The 24,247-nt window shown below is 45.3% G+C and overlaps 1 protein-coding gene across 3 annotated transcripts in view; it reads left to right on the top strand.

Moving 5' to 3' along the window:
• Window positions 1-24,247, top strand: part of tspan4a (tetraspanin 4a) — a 63,593-nt gene that overhangs the window by 19,604 nt on the left and 19,742 nt on the right. For all 3 annotated transcript variants that reach the window (XM_056272230.1, XM_056272228.1, XM_056272229.1), the window contains exons 3-4: window positions 9,625-9,699; window positions 24,069-24,170. In XM_056272230.1, coding sequence (XP_056128205.1) covers window positions 9,625-9,699; window positions 24,069-24,170 — 177 coding nt within the window. The remainder of the gene's footprint in view (window positions 1-9,624; window positions 9,700-24,068; window positions 24,171-24,247) is intronic.

Below are 24,247 nucleotides of genomic sequence, written 5' to 3'. Positions count from 1 at the left end.
TCCATCTGATCTGGATACGGCCCGGATCCGGCTGACTACATCATGTGTTGTGGTCGTGTCTAGGCGCAGGTCCTCCATCTGATCTGGATACGGCCCGGATCCGGCTGACTACATCATGTGTTGTGGTCGTGTCTAGGCGCAGGTCCTCCATCTGATCTGGATACGGCCCGGATCCGGCTGACTACATCATGCGTTGTGGTCGTGTCTAGGTGCAGGTCCTCCATTTGATCTGGATACGGCCCGGATCCGGCTGACTACATCATGCGTTGTGGTCGTGTCTAGGTGCAGGTCCACCATCTGATCTGGATACGGCCCGGATCCGGCTGACTACATCATGCGTTGTGGTCGTGTCTAGGTGCAGGTCCTCCATTTGATCTGGATACGGCCCAGAGCCGGCTGACAACAGTAAACATCGGGACAAACAGAGAGACTACTATTAGTGTAGATGCCATTCTTCTTATGATGTAATGAGTACATCGGTGACACTGAAGCTGGATGCGTCCGATAAGAAAGACGTCCACAATGGCTCCAGGAATGATTTTAAAAGCCCTGGTTTACACCATTTCTTCCATAGGGAGAAGTCATTTAAAACTGTTTTGAGATTGGTGTGATTAAAAAAAAATATTTTACTCTCTGTATCTTGACTTTTAAAAGGCAGTCAGAGACCTGCGGATAGTTGTAGAGGACATGTTTCAAGGGGCCAGTGAGACCTACATTCTGTCAGAGCGTCCCGAGACAGATGCAGATATCGGTCTGTCAGAACCTCACAGGGCCTGAGCTGGATTGTTTTATTTCAGCTGAATGCATGCTAAAAATCCTGAAGGGCAAAGCAGAATGGTGGTCGGTCTAATCATGGCCCTTTGTGTTCAAACCTCTTTCCTTCATCAGATCAGCACAACTCAGTGGCGTAAAACTGGTGATCCAACAGTGATGAGAAATCAATACAATACACAAATGAGAAAGTGATGAGAAATCAAAGAGGAAACCCAAAGTCATGAACGATCTCATTTCTCTGTCAGCAGCAGATCTTCCACTCGTTCTTCTGCATTCATTTCACGCTGTTTGTTTAATCCAGTGAGTGGTGGCCAGTTGTCTTCTCAAAAGATATATTTTTTAATCCAGTAAAAATGTCTGTGTTTTTGCCAGTCCTATCACAGCTGATAGCACATCCACTTCATTCCTCAATTTGGAAAATGAATGTCAAGCGATATTCAAATACCATATACTGCTGAAATAGTAAAAAAAAAAGAAAAAAGTACAGCATGCTAATTGGATTCTCTGCATTTTTTAATGAGTCTGAAACAAACTACACGCATTTCTGTCAGGACCACTATCGTCAAATATGATTGAAAATTAACATACAGTTTGGATTGGCGGTATGGTTCTGTTCTGGGCAAGAACTCCCTGCGCATCCATGCAGCCTAGCATGAATAAGAACAGCAATAACCACCCAAAACAAACCCATATGCAAATATCCCCCAAACCCAAACTGACAGCGCAATTCTGCATGTTTTTTTTTTTTTTTTTTTGCAGTTACCTGAGTGAGCCAAGGGCAACAAGCATGTTGCCAATACCTGAAAAGCTTGAGCAACAGCGTGTTACCAACAATACCGGAAAGCCTTAAGCAACAAGCATGTTGCCTTTACCTGGATGACCTAAATGACTATGTTGCCAATTCCTGCATCAGCCATAGTAACAAGCATTGTTGTCAATACCTGAAATGTTTGAGCAGTAAACATGATGAATGAATGAATGACATGCCGTCTGAAATGAAGAAGTGAAAATGGAGATATCAAAATGAATCAGCTGCTTGCTTGTAGTTGTATATCCCCAGTCCAGTTCCAGTTTCTTATGAGTGACGACTGTAAGCAAGAGATGAGAAATGGAGATTTCCTTTTCAATTATCCTTTTCATTGGAAATACGTCACAATACTGAGTAATGTTGGTGGAAACTTCCAGTTCATGCAGAATTAAGCAACAGATGTCATTAATACAGCTGGATGGTTAAATGCAACAAGCGTGATGCTGATACTTAGATATATTTAGGCACAAATATGCATACACTGCATACACTGTGACCTGTCAATAATGTCATAACCTTGTTATACTTGGTTGAGTTTACTTCTGTAGAAACCAAGAAAATGTTATTTTTTTTGTTTTTAATTTGATTTTGATTTTTTTTTTACACACTACCCTCAACACGACTGAGGCTGATAGTTATGTGATGTTAGCGGCATCTGTTGAGCACCACCCCAGCTGGAGCAAGCAAGGACACATTGCAACAAGCGTGTTGCTGTAGCCAATTTAACAATTGTATGGGATCTATTGGGGGAAGCTTACACCCCTAGCGGCAGCAAAATCTGATACAACAAGCATGTTGTCTAATCACAGAACCATTGCTAAAACTAGCTTAGTTTGGTAGGGGACGCATACACCCTGTAGCTCTGAGTCAGATGCAGTGCGCAGCTAAGCTATGAATACAGTGTGCTTCCTCATTCATGAACATGATTTCTGCTCCCTTCGTACTGATTCCATCGGCTGTGGAGGTGAAGATGACGACTCCCATGATTCCACACTCCTTCACAGGACCATCAAGCTACAATGTTGTTAGTGTTGAATAACAGACCTCTGCGGTGAATGTACCTACTGTGTATTTTGCATAAGTATGTTACCAATAATCTAGATAGCTTTAGCCACAAGCATGTGCTAACTTTCACACAGCATGTTGCAATAATCAGATAGAATAAAGAGCGAGCATTTTTCCAATGCTACCAGATAAGCCTAAAACAACACTGGATTACCACAGCATGTTGCTTCGGACAGTATGCGCAATAATACTAGAAGCCTAAGTAATGAGCATATATTCGATAACATTTGCACAAGCAACCACTGTACAGTACTGATAGCAATGTAGCTGAAACAACAGCATATTTCTGATACCTGATAAGCTTAGCACAGCATGTCATAATGACACCAAATATAAGCCCAAAACACAGTCATGTTCCAAAAAACAACTGGGCTAAATAACCTTAAAAGTAAAACAACCGTTTCCAATAGCAACTAACAGCTTTTAGAGCAAGCCGTTTTCAATAGCCACTAGATAGCCTTTAGAACAAGCAGTGTTTCAATCACATATAGGTTATATAGCCTTCAAAACAATCACATACAATACACTATAGCTTTAAGAACGCTGTGTTTTAATAAAAACGACTAGATAAGCCCAAGCACACGGATAGCATTAGCAACAAGCATGTTGCCCATACCCTGATAGCTTTTTGCAATGACCATTAAACAGGAACTTAGCTTAGCTTCGTGAAGACTTTCAGAGATGAATGGAGAGTGAATCACATCGAGTCCTGTGTCAATAATGCAGACTGAGGTCACTCCAAACCAGGCAGCTTATGATCAATGCGGCGAATCTTGTGTTCAAGTTCACGAGCTTGAATTAATCTGAGGTGAAATCCTTGTGGAGAACGAATTCTCCTCGCTAAATTCCCGATTGTACGATTCCTTGTGAGATGATGGCCTTGCCTGCCGAATTTCGCCATTTAATCAGCTCCTGAGAAACGCGATAGCTGCTGATAATACTGAAGGAGCTTATATATGTATACAGTGATAGGCGTTGTATTCCTACAGGTCAGTGCTTCTCAACCCTGCTCCTGAAGGACCCCCAACACTGCACGTTTTCTTTGTCTCCCTAATCTAACACACATGGGGATATATGTGATAATGAGCTGATGAGTTGAATCAGGTGTGTTTGATTAGGGAGACAAAGAAAACGTGCAGTGTTGTGGTCCTTCGGGAGCAGGGTTGAGAAACACTGTATAGGTAGAGGACCAGCTGATGCGAGCCTGACTCACGTGGCCTGCCAGAACTGACGCTACGCTTGATATCTCACAATCTTCTTCAAAATGACTGGTTAACATGATCCTGCAGAGCTCGGCTCAGGTCCATCTATTCCTTAAACACCACCGTCCCTAATTATTATTATTTGGAGCCATCAGCAAATTATTCATATCTGCAGATCACCTTATACTGGGGTTTACACAGTTATCCATTTATTCCTATAGTGAGAGTAATATATACAGTATATATACATAAATCCCAAACTGTATTTTTTTCCACCAGCCAATTGAAGAAAACCAGCTAAAGGAAAAATGTTAAGAATACAAGCACAATCACTCATCTAAACACGCAGACCCTGTTTTGCTGGTAATATCTGAGTGTAAATGTGTTTGATTAGAAAGATAAATGAATCACTGAATTATAATGTTTAGCTGGTGTTGATTTGCTCCAGCTGTTTCCGGTTCTGTGCCGATTTGAGTGTCGTCTGTAAATATATATTGCTGCAATCACTGCAGAAACTATCGCATTCGCAGCCTGAAGATGATTTATGATAAAATATTCTCATGTCCACATGGGGGATGATGATGTTTACTGCTTAAGCTGCTATTTATGTCATGGGCTCATTTTAATGACGGCCTTGGCTCTCCTGTGTGTCTTTAACTCCTGTGATTACAGCCGGGTTCAGAACCGCACACTACTTTACTGCTCTTATCATTCCTGCCGTAGAAAGATATGGTAAAAATAGCAAGAAATGCTAGTATGCTGTTCTGAATTCAGCTACAGTCTCTGGCTTTCTTTCTTTCCCTCACACAGAATGAGGAAGAGTTAAAGAGATTGGACCAGAAAGTACATTTTGGACTTGTGAATAATGTTTTCTTTCTTTCTTTGTTTCCATGCAACAAAACACAGAAAATATCTTTACAAGACAAAAGTCTCTTCTATGTACTGTACACTTTTTTGCCCAGCAGTGTATATTATACATAGTCTTGATCTAAAAGAAAGAGTATGAATTTGCTTGAGCAATCTAACAAACTCAGTGTGTTTTGTGGACATATTAGAGATGTTTTATTAAGATAAACACATTCATATGTAAAGGATGCTTTTGTGTATGGTAATTTCACCAAATGCCACTAAATACAATATTCTGAGTAATTACGTTATTAATAGTTGGTCAAGAAAGATACTGGTAAAATACCATTAACTATCAGTATAATTTGGGCTTGTTATATTTCACTGCAGTTTTTTTTTTTTTTATCAACTGACAACTTTTCAAAGAAATGCCAAGAGTTGATCCAGCATGAAATAAAGACTGCAAGATTAAAGGATCTGTAAATGAATCTCAATCCTCTCTATAACGGCCCATATAACATCCTCAGGGGATTTCAGCTGAACACAATAGTGTAAAGAGAAAACCACACAGACGCCTTACAATGAAAATGACAGTGTTACATACTAACTGAATATAGACTCAAAGATGCATTAGTCCTCAACACCTAAGAGTTGATTTCTGAGGAGAGCAATCCCGCTTATTTTCTGAAATTGCAATAAATCAAGGTCGACAACAGCCTCTGTGCAAACACTCAAGTCTCAGTTAAACTCAAGTGCTCAAAAAGGGCACAAGTAAACCAATATCCTTCAAAAACATCTCTTCAATATAACATTAACAGATAAAGAAATTAATGTTAACGTTGCAATAGGTGATCTGGGAAATGCTAACTTAAGCCTGCTAGCATTGAAATCATACGATCCCACCCTCCCTGCAAATCGCCATCCAAAGCCACACCTCCTCCAAAGCCAAAGCCACACCACCTCTAAAGCCAAAGCCACACCGCCTCCAAATCCAAAGCAACACCGCCTCCAAAGCCACACCACCTCTAAAGCCAAAGCCACACCGCCTCCAAAGCCAAAGCCACACCTCCTCAAAATCCAAAGCCACACCGCCTCCAATTCCAAAGCAACACCTCCTCAAAATCCAAAGCCACACCGCCTCCAAAGCCAGAGCAACACCTCCTCCAAAGCCAAAGCAACACCTCCTCAAAATCCAAAGCCACACCGCCTCCAAAGCCAAAGCCACACCTCCTCCAAAGCCAAAGCCACACCTCCTGAAAGTCCAAAGCAACACCGCCTCCAAATCCAAAGCAACACCGCCTCCAAAGCCACAACTCCTCAAAATCCAAAGCCACACCGCCTCCAAAGCCAAAGCCACACCTCCTCAAAGTCCAAAGCAACACCGCCTCCAAATCCAAAGCAACACCGCCTCCAAAGCCACACCTCCTCAAAATCCAAAGCCACACCGCCTCCAATTCCAAAGCAACACCTCCTCCAAAGCCAAAGCAACACCTCCTCAAAATCCAAAGCCACACTGCCTCCAAATCCAAAGCAACACCGCCTCCAAAGCCAAAGCCACACCTCCTCCAAAGCCAAAGCCTTACCGCCTCCAAAGCCACACCGCCTCCAAAGCCAAAGCCACACCTCCTCCAAAGCCACGCCTCCCCCAAAGCCAAAGCCACACCGCCTCCAAAGCCAAAGCCACACCTCCTCCAAAGCCAAAGCCACACCGCCTCCAAAGTCACACCTCCTCCAAAGCCAAAGCCACACCGCCTCCAAAGCCACACCTCCACCAAAGCCACACCTCCTCCAAAGCCACACCGCCTCCAAAGCCAAAGCCACACCTCCGCCAAAGCCACACCGCCTCAAAAGCCAAAGCCACACCTCCTCCAAAGCCACACCGCCTCAAAAGCCAAAGCCACACCGCCTCCAAAGCCAAAGCCACACCTCCTCCAAATCCAAATCCACTCAGCCTCCAAAGCCAAAGCCACACCTCCTCCAAATCCACACCTCCACCAAAGCCACACCGCCGCCAAAGCCACACCTCCTCCAAAGCCACACCGACTCAAAAGCCAAAGCCACACTGCCTCCAAAGCCAAAGCCACACCGCCTCCAAATCCAAAGCCACACAGCCTCCAAAGCCACGCCTCCTCCAAAGCCACACCTCCTCCAAAGCCAAAGCCACACCTCTTCCAAAGCCACACCGCCTCCAGAACCAAAGCCACACCTCCTCCAAATCCAAAGCCACACCTCCTCCAAAGCCACACCGCCTCCAGAGCCAAAGCCACACCTCCTCCAAATCCAAAGCCACACCTCCTCCAAAGCCACACCTCCTCCAAAACCAAAGCCACACCTCCTCCAAATCCAAAGCCACACCGCCTCCAGAGCCAAAGCCACACCTCCTCCAAATCCAAAGCCACACCTCCTCCAAAGCCACACCTCCTCCAAAGCCAAAGCCACACCTCCTCCAAATCCAAAGCCATGCCTCCTCCAAAGCCACACCTCCTCCAAAGCCAAAGCCACACCTCCTCCAAATCCAAAGCCACACCTCCTCCAAAGCCACACCTCATCAAACACATGAACGCGCACAGAACGTTATTGGATTACATCATGTGTCATTCATACAGTAACAGTCCAACAATAACGAACTTAAAAAACTATTAAAAAACGGAATTAGATGAAGCAAGTTTTCGGTTGTGTAGCTTAGCTAAACCTGTCAGTGTGTTATAATATTTCTTGCGTGCCAGGGTTTCCATGATGAGTCTGCTTGGCTCAGATGAAGATGTCTATGATTTCGTAGATCCTTTGCAAGTGCCACTTGTTGTCGGTTCAGAAGGAAAGTTAGGCTGTCTGTCTGCACAGCGTATGTGAAACACTGATGCTTGCGTGAACAGACTGCGCAGTGGTGTACGCAAACACACGCTGACTGAGGGAACACATGCTATTGATATCACTGTAGAAGAAATAAACAGCTGCAGAAAAAGTAGGTGCCATGCAAAATGTAAGAGTAACTGCATTACTCATCGCAAATGTAGTGGAGTAGGTGAATATACTTATTCAAAAATGTAGACAAGTTATGATTAGGATTAACACGACCACAACACATGATGTAGTCAGGCGGATCCGGGCCGTATCCAGATCAGATGGTGGACCTGCGCCTAGACACGACCACAACACACGATGTAGTCAGCCGGATCCAGGCCGTATCCAGATCAGATGGAGGACCTGTGCCTAGACACGACCACAACACATGATGTAGTCAGCCGGATCCGGGCCGTATCCAGATCAGATGGTGGACCTGCGCCTAGACACGACCACAACACATGATGTAGTCAGCCGGATCCGGGCCGTATCCAGATCAGATGGTGGACCTGCGCCTAGACACGACCACAACACACGATGTAGTCAGCCGGATCCGGGCCGTATCCAGATCAGATGGAGGACCTGCACCTAGACATGACCACAACACATGATGTAGTCAGCCGGATCCGGGCCGTATCCAGATCAGATGGTGGACCTGCGCCTAGACACGACCACAACACACGATGTAGTCAGCCGGATCCAGGCCGTATCCAGATCAGATGGAGGACCTGTGCCTAGACACGACCACAAAGCATGATGTAGCCAGCCGGATCCGGGCTGTATCCAGATCAGATGGGGGACCTGCGCCTAGACACGACCACAACGCATGATGTAGTCAGCCGGATCCGGGCCGTATCCAGATCAGATGGTGGACCTGCGCCTAGACACGACCACAACGCATGATGTAGTCAGCCGGATCCGGGCCGTATCCAGATCGGATGGAAGACCTGCGCCTAGACACGACCACAACGCATGATGTAGTCAGCCGGATCCGGGCCGTATCCAGATCAGATGGTGGACCTGCGCCTAGACACGACCACAACGCATGATGTAGTCAGCCGGATCCGGGCCGTATCCAGATCGGATGGAAGACCTGCGCCTAGACACGACCACAACGCATGATGTAGTCAGCCGGATCCGGGCCGTATCCAGATCAGATGGAGGACCTGCGCCTAGACACGACCACAACACATGATGTAGTCAGCCGGATCCGGGCTGTATCCAGATCAGATGGAGGACCTGCGCCTAGACACGACCACAACGCATGATGTAGTCAGCCGGATCCGGGCCGTATCCAGATCAGATGGAGGACCTGCGCCTAGACACGACCACAACACATGATGTAGTCAGCCGGATCCGGGCCGTATCCAGATCAGATGGAGGACCTTCGCCTAAACACGACCACAACACATGATGTACTCAGCCGGATCCGGGCCGTATCCAGATCAGATGGAGGACCTTCGCCTAAACACGACCACAACACATGATGTAGTCAGCCGGATCCGGGCCGTATCCAGATCAGATGGAGGACCTGCGGCTAGACACGACCACACCGCATGATATAGTCAGCCGGATCCGGGCCGTATCCAGATCAGATGGAGGACCTTCGCCTAAACACGACCACAACACATGATGTAGTCAGCCGGATCCGGGCCGTATCCAGATCAGATGGAGGACCTTCGCCTAAACACGACCACAACACATGATGTAGTCAGCCGGATCCGGGCCGTATCCAGATAAGATGGAGGACCTGCGGCTAGACACGACCACACCGCATGATGTAGTCAGCCGGATCCGGGCCGTATCCAGATCAGATGGAGGACCTGTGCCTAGACATGACCACAACGCATGATGTAGTCAGCCGGATCCGGGCCGTATCCAGATCAGATGGAGGACCTTCGCCTAGACACGACCACAACACATGATGTATTCAGCCGGATCCGGGCCGTATCCAGATCAGATGGAGGACCTGCGCCTAGACACGACCACAACAATTTGTTTAATCTTTGATAGTAAAACTACAAAAGTAGTCATATTTCTCTTCTCTCCCATATAAACATACTCTCTCTTCTGCTTGTGTTTCTACAGTTCTTCATTCTGTTGCTCCTGATATTATTGTTGGAGATTCTGTTCATGATTCTGTTCTTCGCATATCAAGATCAGGTACGTGCAAAATGGATCTGTCTTTTTACGCTATTTATTATTTCATATTATTTCACTGATTGTGATTGGTCAATAGCGGCATTCAGCTCTCGCATATTTAATTGTAATGACACTAAACTGTATAATAAGCCATTGTCTCAGTGATTTCCAGTTTCATGAGTCTCGTTTCATTTTACACTCCTCTCAAATCATAACATTATTTACACAGAAATCAATATTTCATGACCATGCATTTATTTTTGTAGCCATGCAGTAAGTGCCATAATGTCTTTATTATGTTTATTATTTATAATGTCAGTCTTTGTCCTAAAATAAACACATGATATAAGTGAGGGTTAAAAGTCTGTGGGAACCTTTATCTTAACATTTGATTTTCAGATTTGAAACATTTGAAAAAGAGTCTTTACCTTCCCTCAGGATCAGCAATGAGAGCGGTGCAAGTAAGCCAGTTATTCATTGTGTTAGTATCATCTACAGCCATGAATATGAATGATATATACAGTATAATGAATATTGCAGCACTGCAGGACATCAAGGCTGAGCTTAACACAAAGCTCATGCGCTGAGATCACTGAAGAACAGTTACCGAGGATTTGATCTAAGGACACATGATGACTTCTTTCTCAATGTAAAATAACCAAACTGTCTTCTCCTTCTCTGTCTGTGAGAGAATTTTTGCTATTGGTTTTCTTGGCCAATCTCTTCAAAGCACATATGGCAGGGTAGTGTGATGATGGGCATTTTCCAAAGACTCGTCCAAGCATATTTTCACTGGCTGTGTGTCAAATCATCATTCATTCTGTCTTCTCTTCCTCCAACACTGAGAGAGAAAACACACGATTAATTCACACTTCATCGTGATAATCTTCTCACTGTCAACGTTTTTTTATTTCGGTGAAAATTTGCATCATGAAGCTAATTAAATTATTACATATAGTGATGACAAAAATATGATGTAAAAAAGATATAAACAATACACTTTTCATCAGTGTTTTAAAATATAACTTGGCGCACAGGTGCTACTGAACAGCTTGGGCTGTGAAACACAAGAGACATATTTAGAAGAAAGCATATTTAGTGATAACACAAGTCTTCATCATCAACAACAATCATACAGTGACCTTCAGGGGTGAACTAATATGTACATTATATTAAATCACGTTTGTGTGTGTATATATATATATATATACCAGCCTAATGATTTAGGCTGGTATATATATATATATATACAGGGTAAACAGGGTAAACCTAAAAGAAACATATATATGATATCATTGTTATGAGATTTTATTAATGATTTGTTATTAAAAGGTAAACTTGACAGACAGTTTTTGGAGATGTGGGTTTATCCTTCACTTCATGCGGTGGAGTCGTGTTTATGAATATTACTTGCACAGATAACAGCAGGTGATGGTGTTCGCATCGGGGCGTGGCCTCAGTGAAAAAAACAAATGTGATTCATAATTATTTTTTTAATTCTAAGAATGTAAAGGTTTGTTGTTTAGGTTTAGAGTCAGGGTTGGGTTTAGTGATTATATAAATGAGCTTTTTTGGATAATAAAGGTGAGTGTGTACAGTAAGTGTGGATTGAAACACATCTGCAGAAAGGGAGCGATTACATTGATAAACTGGCAATATAAGGCTGAAATTGTGTTATTCTGTACATACTTTTTCTTACGGTCCACACAGATGATTAGAAATGACCTCCTTGACCTCTTTCTGCTTCTTCCACTCTACCGCTATTTATTATTTATGATTTATTACTGTATTACATCTATCAGGAAGGCTGTGAAGGGCATCGAGCCAGCAGCCGATGTCGGATCACAGGGACTATAGAAGAGAGGACGCCCCGCGCTCGTTCCAAAGCCTCCCGTAATGCTTATTTCATGCACATTTACGTTTCACACGACAGCTCCTCATGCTTACACACAAATCCTGTCTGAAGGACTGTAGGGAAACCCAGTCCTTTGAGGACAGCTTTCATTGGCAGGGTGTAACAGTATAGATCGCTGTCTTGCTCCTGTTTGCCTGTTTCCTCGCTGTTTGTGGTGTTGAATAATTCATTGCTGACGGTCCGTTTGGCCGACTGATGACGGAAGTGCAAATCCTCTGAAGTAAAAGCTGCAAAACCTTCATTTATAACTCAAGCTACTTATGTCAGAAGACTAATATTCCTTAAACACTTCACCTAACTTCATGTATTCAGCGAAGAATAGTTAAGATGTTTAAATGCATTTTCTGTCTTTATGTTTACTGCTTTTGTCAAGGAAGCATATTTAATATGCATATGTGCCGACACTACTGCATTCTTAGTGCTGTAAAAGGTTTTTGCCTGAATAAGTAGTTTTAATTGGATATTATTAAACTTGTAGTTCTGACTCTAACATAAAATATGCAGCTGTGTTGATCAGCGCCACAAACCGCCTACAGCCACTAAATTAGATTATTTGGTGGAAGAATTTATAATCATTAAGAAATGATAGTTCTTTTTATAGAACTGACTTTTATTATATTGCGTTTCTGCCGAACACCTCTTGCTTGTGGTAAAATCACTGAAACTCTTGTCATCTGCTGGTTTATTGCTTTGTTTTAACGATTATGACATATTTTCAAAATTAAAATTCTAAGATGAAAGTCATAAAGGCTAAAGTGGTAAGGGAAGCCGCACTGAGCCGATACAGTGTTAAAGCAGCAGTGAATCTAAGCCAGACCCGATCACACCTGTGCTTCATCGATTCATGTAAAAATAGCCATTATAGCAAAACTGGTACAAAAAGATTAGATCCATAACCAGATCCCAACCATAAAACGCACATAAATGATGCATAAAACATCTGAAAGTTCTTTTAGCAAACTGATGACACTGAATACTGATAACACTAAACATATTTAACTGCCCATATTTTAATTGAAGATATGTCACTATATAAAACCTGTGAATAAATCGAATGATTTCACTCAATTAGTCTATTAGGTTTTAATGAGAAGTGAAGATGTCTGAAATGTACATCTAATTCATGGAATTATTAAATAATAACCCCATGAATTACATTAAGTATAAAATTTTAAATTAATAATACTAATCGTAAAAAAATTGTGTCCACCAGTCCAGAATTAGTTTTCACAGACAGGAGTAACACTCAGCACGCATAATATCCACATACTGCACGAAATACTCATATACATATATTGAACACATAAATACACATATTACATAAAAATGCCAATAAGAACAAAACAGTATGAATTTAAAAATTACGCATTCTGTGAATTTAACGCGCTTATAGGCGAGAGTAGGTTTCCCCAAGTCGTGTGTTTGACGGGTGTGTGTGTCTGAGGGAAGGGTGAAGCGTGGTTATAGGGTTTGCTCTACAGTAACTGTGTCAATGAGAGCCGAGACGTGGCTGGGGTTCGGGTTATAGGGTTTACTCTACAGTAACTGTGTCAATGAGAGCCGAGACGTGGCTGGGGTTCGGGTTAAAGGGTTTACTCTACAGTAACTGTGTCATTGAGAGCCGAGACGTGGCTGGGGTTCGGGTTATAGGGTTTACTCTTCAGTAACTGTGTCATTGAGAGCCGAGACGTGGCTGGGGTTCGGGTTATAGGGTTTGCTCTACAGTAACTGTGTCAATGAGAGCCGAGACGTGGCTGGGGTTCGGGTTAAAGGGTTTACTCTACAGTAACTGTGTCATTGAGAGCCGAGACGTGGCTGGGGTTCGGGTTATAGGGTTTACTCTTCAGTAACTGTGTCATTGAGAGCCGAGACGTGGCTGGGGTTCGGGTTCGGGTTATAGGGTTTGCTCTACAGTAACTGTGTCAATGAGAGCCGAGACGTGGCTGGGGTTCGGGTTAAAGGGTTTACTCTACAGTAACTGTGTCAATGAGAGCCGAGACGTGGCTGGGGTTTGGGTTATAGGGTTTACTCTACAGTAACTGTGTCATTGAGAGCGGAGACGTGGCTGGGGTTGGGGTTATAGGGTTTGCTCTACTGTAACTGTGTCATTGAGAGCCGAGACGTGGCTGGGGTTTGGGTTATAGGGTTTACTCTACAGTAACTGTGTCATTGATAGCCGAGACGTGGCTGGGGTTCGGGTTATAGGGTTTACTCTACAGTAACTGTGTCATTGAGAGCCGAGACGTGGCTGGGGTTCGGGTTATAGGGTTTGCTCTACAGTAACTGTGTCAATGAGAGCCGAGACGTGGCTGGGGTTTGGGTTATAGGGTTTACTCTACAGTAACTGTGTCAATGAGAGCCGAGATGTGGCTGGGGTTTGGGTTATAGGGTTTACTCTATAGTAACTGTGTCAATGAGAGCCGAGACGTGGCTGGGGTTTGGGTTATAGGGTTTACTCTACAGTAAATGTGTCAATGAGAGCCGAGACGGGACTGGGGTTGGGGTTATAGGGTTTACTCTACAGTAACTGTGTCAATGAGAGCCGAGACGTGGCTGGGGTTTGGGTTATAGGGTTTACTCTACAGTAACTGTGTCATTGAGAGCCGAGACGTGGCTGGGGTTTGGGTTATAGGGTTTACTCTACAGTAACGGTGTCATTGAGAGCCGAGACGTGGCTGGGGTTTGGGTTATAGGGTTTACTCTACAGTAACTGTGTCAATGAGAGCCGAGACGGGGCTGGGGTTTGGGTTATAGGGTTTACTCTACAGTAACTGTGTCAATGAGAGCCGAGACGTGGCTGGGGTTGGGGTTATAGGGTTTACTCTACAGTAACTGTGTCATTGAGAGCCGAGACGTGGCTGGGGTTTGGGTTATAGGGTTTACTCTACAGTAACTGTGTCATTGAGAGCCGAGACGTGGCTGGGGTTCGGGTTATAGGGTTTACTCTACAGTAACTGTGTCAATGAGAGCCGAGACGTGGCTGGGGTTTGGGTTATAGGGTTTACTCTACAATAACTGTGTCATTGAGAGCCGAGACGTGGCTGGGGTTCGGGTTATAGGGTTTACTCTACAGTAACTGTGTCATTGAGAGCCGAGACGTGGCTGGGGTTTGGGTTATAGGGTTTACTCTACAGTAACTGTGTCAATGAGAGCCGAGACGGGGCTGGGGTTTGGGTTATAGGGTTTACTCTACAGTAACTGTGTCAATGAGAGCCGAGACGTGGCTGGGGTTGGGGTTATAGGGTTTGCTCTACAGTAACTGTGTCATTAAGAGCCGAGACGTGGCTGGGGTTTGGGTTATAGGGTTTACTCTACAGTAACTGTGTCAGTGAGAGCCGAGACGTGGCTGGGGTTCGGGTTATAGGGTTTACTCTACAGTAACTGTGTCATTGAGAGCGGAGATGTGGCTGGGGTTGGGGTTATAGGGTTTGCTCTACAGTAACTGTGTCAATGAGAGCCGAGACGTGGCTGGGGTTTGGGTTATAGGGTTTACTCTACAGAAACTGTGTCAATGAGAGCCGAGACGGGGCTGGGGTTTGGGTTATAGGGTTTACTCTACAGTAACTGTGTCAATGAGAGCCGAGACGTGGCTGGGGTTCGGGTTATAGGGTTTACTCTACAGTAACTGTGTTAATGAGAGCCGAGACGTGGCTGGGGTTTGGGTTATAGGGTTTACTCTACAGTAACTGTGTCATTGAGAGCCGAGACGTGGCTGGGGTTTGGGTTAAAGGGTTTACTCTACAGTAACGGTGTCATTGAGAGCCGAGACGTGGCTGGGGTTTGGGTTATAGGGTTTACTCTACAGTAACTGTGTCCATGGGAGCCGAGACGTGGCTGGGGTTTGGGTTATAGGGTTTACTCTACAGTAACTGTGTCAATGAGAGCCGAGACGTGGCTGGGGTTCGGGTTATAGGGTTTACTCTACAGTAACTGTGTCATTGAGAGCCGAGACGTGGCTGGGGTTTGGGTTATAGGGTTTACTCTACAGTAACTGTGTCATTGAGAGCCGAGACGTGGCTGGGGTTGGGGTTATAGGGTTTACTCTACAGTAACTGTGTCATTGAGAGCCGAGACGTGGCTGGGGTTGGGGTCATAGGGTTTGCTCTACAGTAACTGTGTCAATGAGAGCCGAGACGTGGCTGGGGTTTGGGTTATAGGGTTTACTCTACAGTAACTGTGTCATTGAGAGCCGAGACGTGGCTGGGGTTTGGGTTATAGGGTTTACTCTACAGTAACTGTGTCATTGAGAGCCGAGACGTGGCTGGGGTTGGGGTTATAGGGTTTACTCTACAGTAACTGTGTCATTGAGAGCCGAGACGTGGCTGGGGTTGGGGTTATAGGGTTTGCTCTACAGTAACTGTGTCAATGAGAGCCGAGACGTGGCTGGGGTTTGGGTTATAGGGTTTACTCTACAGTTACTGTGTCAATGAGAGCCGAGACGTGGCTGGGGTTTGGGTTATAGGGTTTACTCTACAGTAACTGTGTCAATGAGAGCCGAGACGTGGCTGGGGTTTGGGTTATAGGGTTTACTCTACAGTAAATGTGTCAATGAGAGCGGAGACGGGACTGGGGTTGGGGTTATAGGGCTTGCTCTACAGTAACTGTGTCAATGAGAGCTGAGACGTGGCTGGGGTTCGGCTTATAGGGTTTACTCTACAGTAACTGTGTCATTGAGAGCCGAGACGGGGCTGGGGTTCGGGTTATAGGGTTTACTCTACAGTAACTGTGTCATTGAGAGCCGAGACATGGCTGGGGTTTGGGTTATAGGGTTTACTCTACAGTAACTGTGTTAATGAGAGCCGAGACGTGGCTGGGGTTTGGGTTATAGGGTTTACTCTACAGTAACTGTGTCATTGAGAGCCGAGACGTGGCTGGGGTTTGGGTTAAAGGGTTTACTCTACAGTAACGGTGTCATTGAGAGCCGAGACGTGGCTGGGGTTTGGGTTATAGGGTTTACTCTACAGTAACTGTGTCAATGGGAGCCGAGACGTGGCTGGGGTTTGGGTTATAGGGTTTACTCTACAGTAACTGTGTCAATGAGAGCCGAGACGTGGCTGGGGTTCGGGTTATAGGGTTTACTCTACAGTAACTGTGTCATTGAGAGCCGAGACGTGGCTGGGGTTCGGGTTATAGGGTTTACTCTACAGTAACTGTGTCAATGAGAGCCGAGACGTGGCTGGGGTTTGGGTTATAGGGTTTACTCTACAATAACTGTGTCATTGAGAGCCGAGACGTGGCTGGGGTTCGGGTTATAGGGTGTACTCTACAGTAACTGTGTCATTGAGAGCCGAGACGTGGCTGGGGTTTGGGTTATAGGGTTTACTCTACAGTAACTGTGTCAATGAGAGCCGAGACGGGGCTGGGGTTTGGGTTATAGGGTTTACTCTACAGTAACTGTGTCAATGAGAGCCGAGACGTGGCTGGGGTTGGGGTTATAGGGTTTGCTCTACAGTAACTGTGTCATTAAGAGCCGAGACGTGGCTGGGGTTTGGGTTATAGGGTTTACTCTACAGTAACTGTGTCAGTGAGAGCCGAGACGTGGCTGGGGTTTGGGTTATAGGGTTTACTCTACAGTAACTGTGTCATTGAGAGCGGAGATGTGGCTGGGGTTGGGGTTATAGGGTTTGCTCTACAGTAACTGTGTCAATGAGAGCCGAGACGTGGCTGGGGTTTGGGTTATAGGGTTTACTCTACAGAAACTGTGTCAATGAGAGCCGAGACGGGGCTGGGGTTTGGGTTATAGGGTTTACTCTACAGTAACTGTGTCAATGAGAGCCGAGACGTGGCTGGGGTTCGGGTTATAGGGTTTACTCTACAGTAACTGTGTTAATGAGAGCCGAGACGTGGCTGGGGTTTGGGTTATAGGGTTTACTCTACAGTAACTGTGTCATTGAGAGCCGAGACGTGGCTGGGGTTTGGGTTAAAGGGTTTACTCTACAGTAACGGTGTCATTGAGAGCCGAGACGTGGCTGGGGTTTGGGTTATAGGGTTTACTCTACAGTAACTGTGTCATTGAGAGCCGAGACGTGGCTGGGGTTGGGGTTATAGGGTTTGCTCTACAGTAACTGTGTCAATGAGAGCCGAGACGTGGCTGGGGTTTGGGTTATAGGGTTTACTCTACAGTAACTGTGTCAATGAGAGCCGAGACGTGGCTGGGGTTTGGGTTATAGGGTTTACTCTACAGTAACTGTGTCAATGAGAGCCGAGACGTGGCTGGGGTTTGGGTTATAGGGTTTACTCTACAGTAAATGTGTCAATGAGAGCCGAGACGGGACTGGGGTTGGGGTTATAGGGCTTGCTTTACAGTAACTGTGTCAATGAGAGCTGAGACGTGGCTGGGGTTCGGCTTATAGGGTTTACTCTACAGTAACTGTGTCATTGAGAGCCGAGACGGGGCTGGGGTTCGGGTTATAGGGTTTACTCTACAGTAACTGTGTCATTGAGAGCCGAGACATGGCTGGGGTTTGGGTTATAGGGTTTACTCTACAGTAACTGTGTTAATGAGAGCCGAGACGTGGCTGGGGTTTGGGTTATAGGGTTTACTCTACAGTAACTGTGTCATTGAGAGCCGAGACGTGGCTGGGGTTTGGGTTAAAGGGTTTACTCTACAGTAACGGTGTCATTGAGAGCCGAGACGTGGCTGGGGTTTGGGTTATAGGGTTTACTCTACAGTAACTGTGTCAATGGGAGCCGAGACGTGGCTGGGGTTTGGGTTATAGGGTTTACTCTACAGTAACTGTGTCAATGAGAGCCGAGACGTGGCTGGGGTTCGGGTTATAGGGTTTACTCTACAGTAACTGTGTCATTGAGAGCCGAGACGTGGCTGGGGTTTGGGTTATAGGGTTTACTCTACAGTAACTGTGTCATTGAGAGCCGAGACGTGGCTGGGGTTGGGGTTATAGGGTTTACTCTACAGTAACTGTGTCATTGAGAGCCGAGACGTGGCTGGGGTTGGGGTCATAGGGTTTGCTCTACAGTAACTGTGTCAATGAGAGCCGAGACGTGGCTGGGGTTCGGGTTATAGGGTTTACTCTACAGTAACTGTGTCATTGAGAGCCGAGACGTGGCTGGGGTTTGGGTTATAGGGTTTACTCTACAGTAACTGTGTCATTGAGAGCCGAGACGTGGCTGGGGTTGGGGTTATAGGGTTTACTCTACAGTAACTGTGTCATTGAGAGCCGAGACGTGGCTGGGGTTGGGGTTATAGGGTTTGCTCTACAGTAACTGTGTCAATGAGAGCCGAGACGTGGCTGGGGTTTGGGTTATAGGGTTTACTCTACAGTAACTGTGTCAATGAGAGCCGAGACGTGGCTGGGGTTTGGGTTGTAGGGTTTACTCTACAGTAACTGTGTCAATGAGAGCCGAGACGTGGCTGGGGTTTGGGTTATAGGGTTTACTCTACAGTAAATGTGTCAATGAGAGCCGAGACGGGACTGGGGTTGGGGTTATAGGGCTTGCTCTACAGTAACTGTGTCAATGAGAGCTGAGACGTGGCTGGGGTTCGGCTTATAGGGTTTACTCTACAGTAACTGTGTCATTGAGAGCTGAGACGTGGCTGGGGTTTGGGTTATAGGGTTTACTCTACAGTAAATGTGTCATTGAGAGCCGAGACGGGGCTGGGGTTTGGGTTATAGGGTTTACTCTACAGTAAATGTGTCATTGAGAGCCGAGACGTGGCTGGGGTTTGGGTTATAGGGTTTACTCTACAGTAACTGTGTCAATGAGAGCCGAGACGTAGCTGGGGTTTGGGTTATAGGGTTTACTCTACAGTAACTGTGTCAATGAGAGCCGAGACGTGGCTGGGGTTTGGGTTATAGGGTATACTCTACAGTAACTGTGTCATTGAGAGCCGAGACGTGGCTGGGGTTTGGGTTATAGGGTTTACTCTACAGTAACGGTGTCATTGAGAGCCGAGACGTGGCTGGGGTTTGGGTTATAGGGTTTACTCTACAGTAACTGTGTCAATGAGAGCCGAGACGGGGCTGGGGTTTGGGTTATAGGGTTTACTCTACAGTAACTGTGTCAATGAGAGCCGAGACGTGGCTGGGGTTCGGGTTATAGGGTTTACTCTACAGTAACTTTGTCATTGAGAGCCGAGACGTGGCTGGGGTTTGGGTTATAGGGTTTACTCTACAGTAACTGTGTCATTGAGAGCCGAGACGTGGCTGGGGTTCGGGTTATAGGGTTTACTCTACAGTAACTGTGTCAATGAGAGCCGAGACGTGGCTGGGGTTTGGGTTATAGGGTTTACTCTACAATAACTGTGTCATTGAGAGCCGAGACGTGGCTGGGGTTCGGGTTATAGGGTTTACTCTACAGTAACTGTGTCATTGAGAGCCGAGACGTGGCTGGGGTTTGGGTTATAGGGTTTACTCTACAGTAACTGTGTCAATGAGAGCCGAGACGTGGCTGGGGTTCGGGTTATAGGGTTTACTCTACAGTGACTGTGTCAATGAGAGCCGAGACGTGGCTGGGGTTCGGGTTATAGGGTTTACTCTACAGTAACTGTGTCAATGAGAGCCGAGACGGGACTGGGGTTTGGGTTATAGGGTTTACTCTACAGTAACTGTGTCAATGAGAGCCGAGACGTGGCTGGGGTTTGGGTTATAGGGTTTACTCTACAGTAACTGTGTCATTGAGAGCCGAGACGTGGCTGGGGTTTTGGTTATAGGGTTTACTCTACAGTAAATGTGTCATTGAGAGCCGAGACGGGGCTGGGGTTTGGGTTATAGGGTTTACTCTACAGTTACGGTGTCATTGAGAGCCGAGACGTGGCTGGGGTTTGGGTTATAGGGTTTACTCTAAAGTAACTGTGTCAATGAGAGCCGAGACGTAGCTGGGGTTTGGGTTATAGTGTTTACTCTACAGTAATTGTGTCAATGAGAGCCGAGACGTGGCTGGGGTTTGGGTTATAGGGTTTACTCTACAGTAACTGTGTCATTGAGAGCCGAGACGTGGCTGGGGTTTGGGTTATAGGGTTTACTCTACAGTAACTGTGTCATTGAGAGCCGAGACGTGGCTGGGGTTTGGGTTATAGGGTTTACTCTACAGTAACGGTGTCATTGAGAGCCGAGACGTGGCTGGGGTTTGGGTTATAGGGTTTACTCTACAGTAACTGTGTCATTGAGAGCCGAGACGTGGCTGGGATTCGGGTTATAGGGTTTACTCTACAGTAACTGTGTCAATGAGAGCCGAGACGTGGCTGGGGTTTGGGTTATAGGGTTTACTCTACAGTAAATGTGTCAATGAGAGCCGAGACGGGCTGGGGTTTGGGTTATAGGGTTTACTCTACAGTAACTGTGTCAATGAGAGCCGAGACGTGGCTGGGGTTCGGGTTATAGGGTTTACTCTACAGTAACTGTGTCATTGAGAGCCGAGACGTGGCTGGGGTTCGGGTTATAGGGTTTACTCTACAGTAACTGTGTCATTGAGAGCCGAGACATGGCTGGGGTTTGGGTTATAGGGTTTACTCTACAGGAAATGTGTCAATGAGAGCCGAGACGGGGCTGGGGTTGGGGTTATAGGGCTTGCTCTACAGTAACTGTGTCAATGAGAGCCGAGACGGGGCTGGGGTTTGGGTTATAGGGTTTACTCTACAGTAACTGTGTCAATGAGAGCCGAGACGGGGCTGGGGTTTGGGTTATAGGGTTTGCTCTACAGTAACTGTGTCAATGAGAGCCGAGACGGGGCTGGGGTTTGGGTTATAGGGTTTACTCTACAGTAACTGTGTCAATGAGAGCCGAGACGGGGCTGGGGTTTGGGTTATAGGGTTTGATCTACAGTAACTGTGTCAATGAGAGCCGAGACGTGGCTGGGGTTGGGGTTATATGGTTTGCTCTACAGTAACTGTGTCAATGAGAGCCGAGACGTGGCTGGGGTTCGGGTTATAGGGTTTGCTCTACAGTAACTGTGTCAATGAGAGCCGAGACGGGGCTCTCATTGACACTGTATACAAAATACAAAAAAACTTTGAGATTCAATGTATTATAAATGTCACAGATCACTATTTTCCAGACACAAAATTTGATCTTTTAACCTCTAAACTTTTGTCAGACTTAATCATAACAATGTTGATATTCAGATGAAATAACATAAGGGGCCCTATTTTAACGATCTGAAACTCAAGTGTCAAAGCGCAAAGCGCAAGTAACTTTGTGGGCGGATTCCGGCGCTGTTGCTATTTTCCCAGCGGGATAAATGCCTCTTGCGCCTGGCGCAAATCTAAAAGGGGTTGGTCTGAAGTAGCTTCATTATTCATAGGTGTGGTTTGGGCGAACGTGAAATAAACCAATCAGAGCGTCATTTCACATTCCCTTTGAGAGCAGGCGCGCTTGTTCTAAAGCCGATTCCTATTATAACGGCGGATTTGCCAGGCGCGCGACAGGAGCGGTTCACAGCCGAGGAGAGCAACGTTCTTGTCAGGGCCGTAAAACACAGAGAAGTGACATTGAGGATGGAGAAATCCACCCAAATTAACTTCTGTTAAACAGGCGTATGATAATTTGGGTAAATGTGTAAGCTACATGTATGCTTTTATAATAAATTGTCTATCTATCTATCTATCTATCTATCTATCTATCTATCTATCTATCTATCTATCTATCTATCTATCTATCTATCTATCTATCTATCTCTCTATCTATCGTAATAATGTATGATTTGCAAAAATGAAAACTGCTGCTTAGATGAGAGAATCAAAGTGTATGCGCGTTGTGCACACGCTACATTGATTATGGCCAAGCATGCGCCCTTAAAATAGCATAATGAACAACGCGCAACGCGCCACTGACTTTAGACTAGGTTTTTTCTGGTCAGTGGCACAATTGTTTTATAGAACAGCAAAATAGCATGAGGGAAAGTTTGCGCCGGAACACGCCTCCTCTTTGCGCTGAACCGCCCCGGGGAGCGCAAGTGTATTTCTTAGTTAACCGACGTGCGTCTGTGGAGGGAAAAGTCTGCTTTGCGCGGGTGCAAAATAGGAATGATACATGCGTCAGTGTACAAAGTCATTTGCGCCGGGTGCAAGATAGGGCCCAAGAAGTGTATATTGTATATGTATAAGTACATATATTGATGAAATGTGTTGAGATGAGATTTTGTAGCATCTATAATCAAGATTAAAGTATGGATTTGCACCTTTCTTACAATATATTCAAGTTTGATCAGGTGAGTTGAACAAGGACCGAGATCATCAAGAACATGCAGCAAAGATGGGACGGTAGTTTGAGTTTTCAGAAGTAATGCTGAGGATCTTTGCTCTCGGGCACCAGGAGTGACTTCAGACAAGCACAGCTTTGTTCATTCATCCAACGGTCTCTTTCCCAGCTCATGTTCAGCTCTGTGGGCCTCAGACATTAACACCAGCAGAATGAGTTTCTGTGTAAATCATGCATACATACATTCAAATTGTTTCAATAACAGCAACAGATTAAATTAGTTTTCATTTAATGAATGAGGCTCATACACATTCGGGCATTTGTGCTTCATTTGCATTTAAGGTTTTTTTTTTTTTTTTGGATCAATATCAATCATCAATCATCCACTGTCATTATATTTAGTGCGTTTAGAAAAACAGAATAATCTGTGCAGGATCTGTTATTTCACATGTTAAGAGGGTGTTTATACAGACGGGTTGTGTACACACACACACACACACACACACACACACGCACGTGTGTGTGTGTGTGTGTGTGTGTGTGTGTATGTGTGGCATGTAGAGAGTGAACAGCAGCGGTCCTAGTACTGAGCCTTGTGGTACTCCATACTGAACTTGTGATCAATAAGACATCTCTTCATTTACTGCTACAAACTGATAACGGTCAGATAAGTGTGATTTAAACCATGCTAATGCAATTTCACTAATGCCAACATAATTTCATTCCGCATCTATTCAAAACAATGTTGTGGTTGATGGTATCAAATGCAGCACTAAGATCCAGTAACAGTAAGTCCTCTGCACAGACCCCTATGACCAGCTTATGACCATTTAAATTCTCAACGATATCAATCAACATTCTGACTTGTAACGCTGCCTGAATCATAATGGCCAGAGGAGAACCGAGCGACTGAACCTGGTTTATCCCGAGGGTTCCTCATTCTGTCTCTGATGGAGTTTGTGTTCCTGCCACTGTCGCCTCTGGCTTCATTAGGGTTAGGGTTAATACACTTAATATTCAACAATATTATTGATCTGACTGTCCTGACGCTGCTGTATGAGAACTGAGCTGAGGTGGATAATGACTGTTTACTATTGTGTTTTTAAGTATCATTGAATCATTATTTTCCCATTTATCCCTGTAAAGCTGCTTTGAAACAATCTCTACTGTATAAAGCGCTATAGAAATAAAGGTGATTTGACTTGACATAGCATCCTAAAAAGAGAATACCTCATGAAGTTTATTATTGTGGGAGACAATGTCATTCTTATGATGATGTATTGTCACATAAATAAGCTATTATTGGCGCTGTGTTGTAGATTGATCTGTATGCGCAGAGTGACCTGAAGAAGGGGCTCCAGCTGTTCGAGACGGACGGCAACATCGGCCTGACCAACGCCTGGAGCATCGTCCAAACCGACGTGCGTTCACGTCATCTCTGCACTTATTACTCTTTCCCAGACCATGGCAAGATATTGTAACGGTTTTGGTTTTGGTG

This window comes from Rhinichthys klamathensis, unplaced genomic scaffold (genome assembly GCF_029890125.1).
Source record: "Rhinichthys klamathensis goyatoka isolate OS25496 unplaced genomic scaffold, OSU_Roscu_1.1 h1tg000332l_1, whole genome shotgun sequence".
Taxonomy (NCBI): domain Eukaryota; kingdom Metazoa; phylum Chordata; class Actinopteri; order Cypriniformes; family Leuciscidae; genus Rhinichthys; species Rhinichthys klamathensis.
This window is presented reverse-complemented; position numbering and strand designations above follow the sequence as displayed.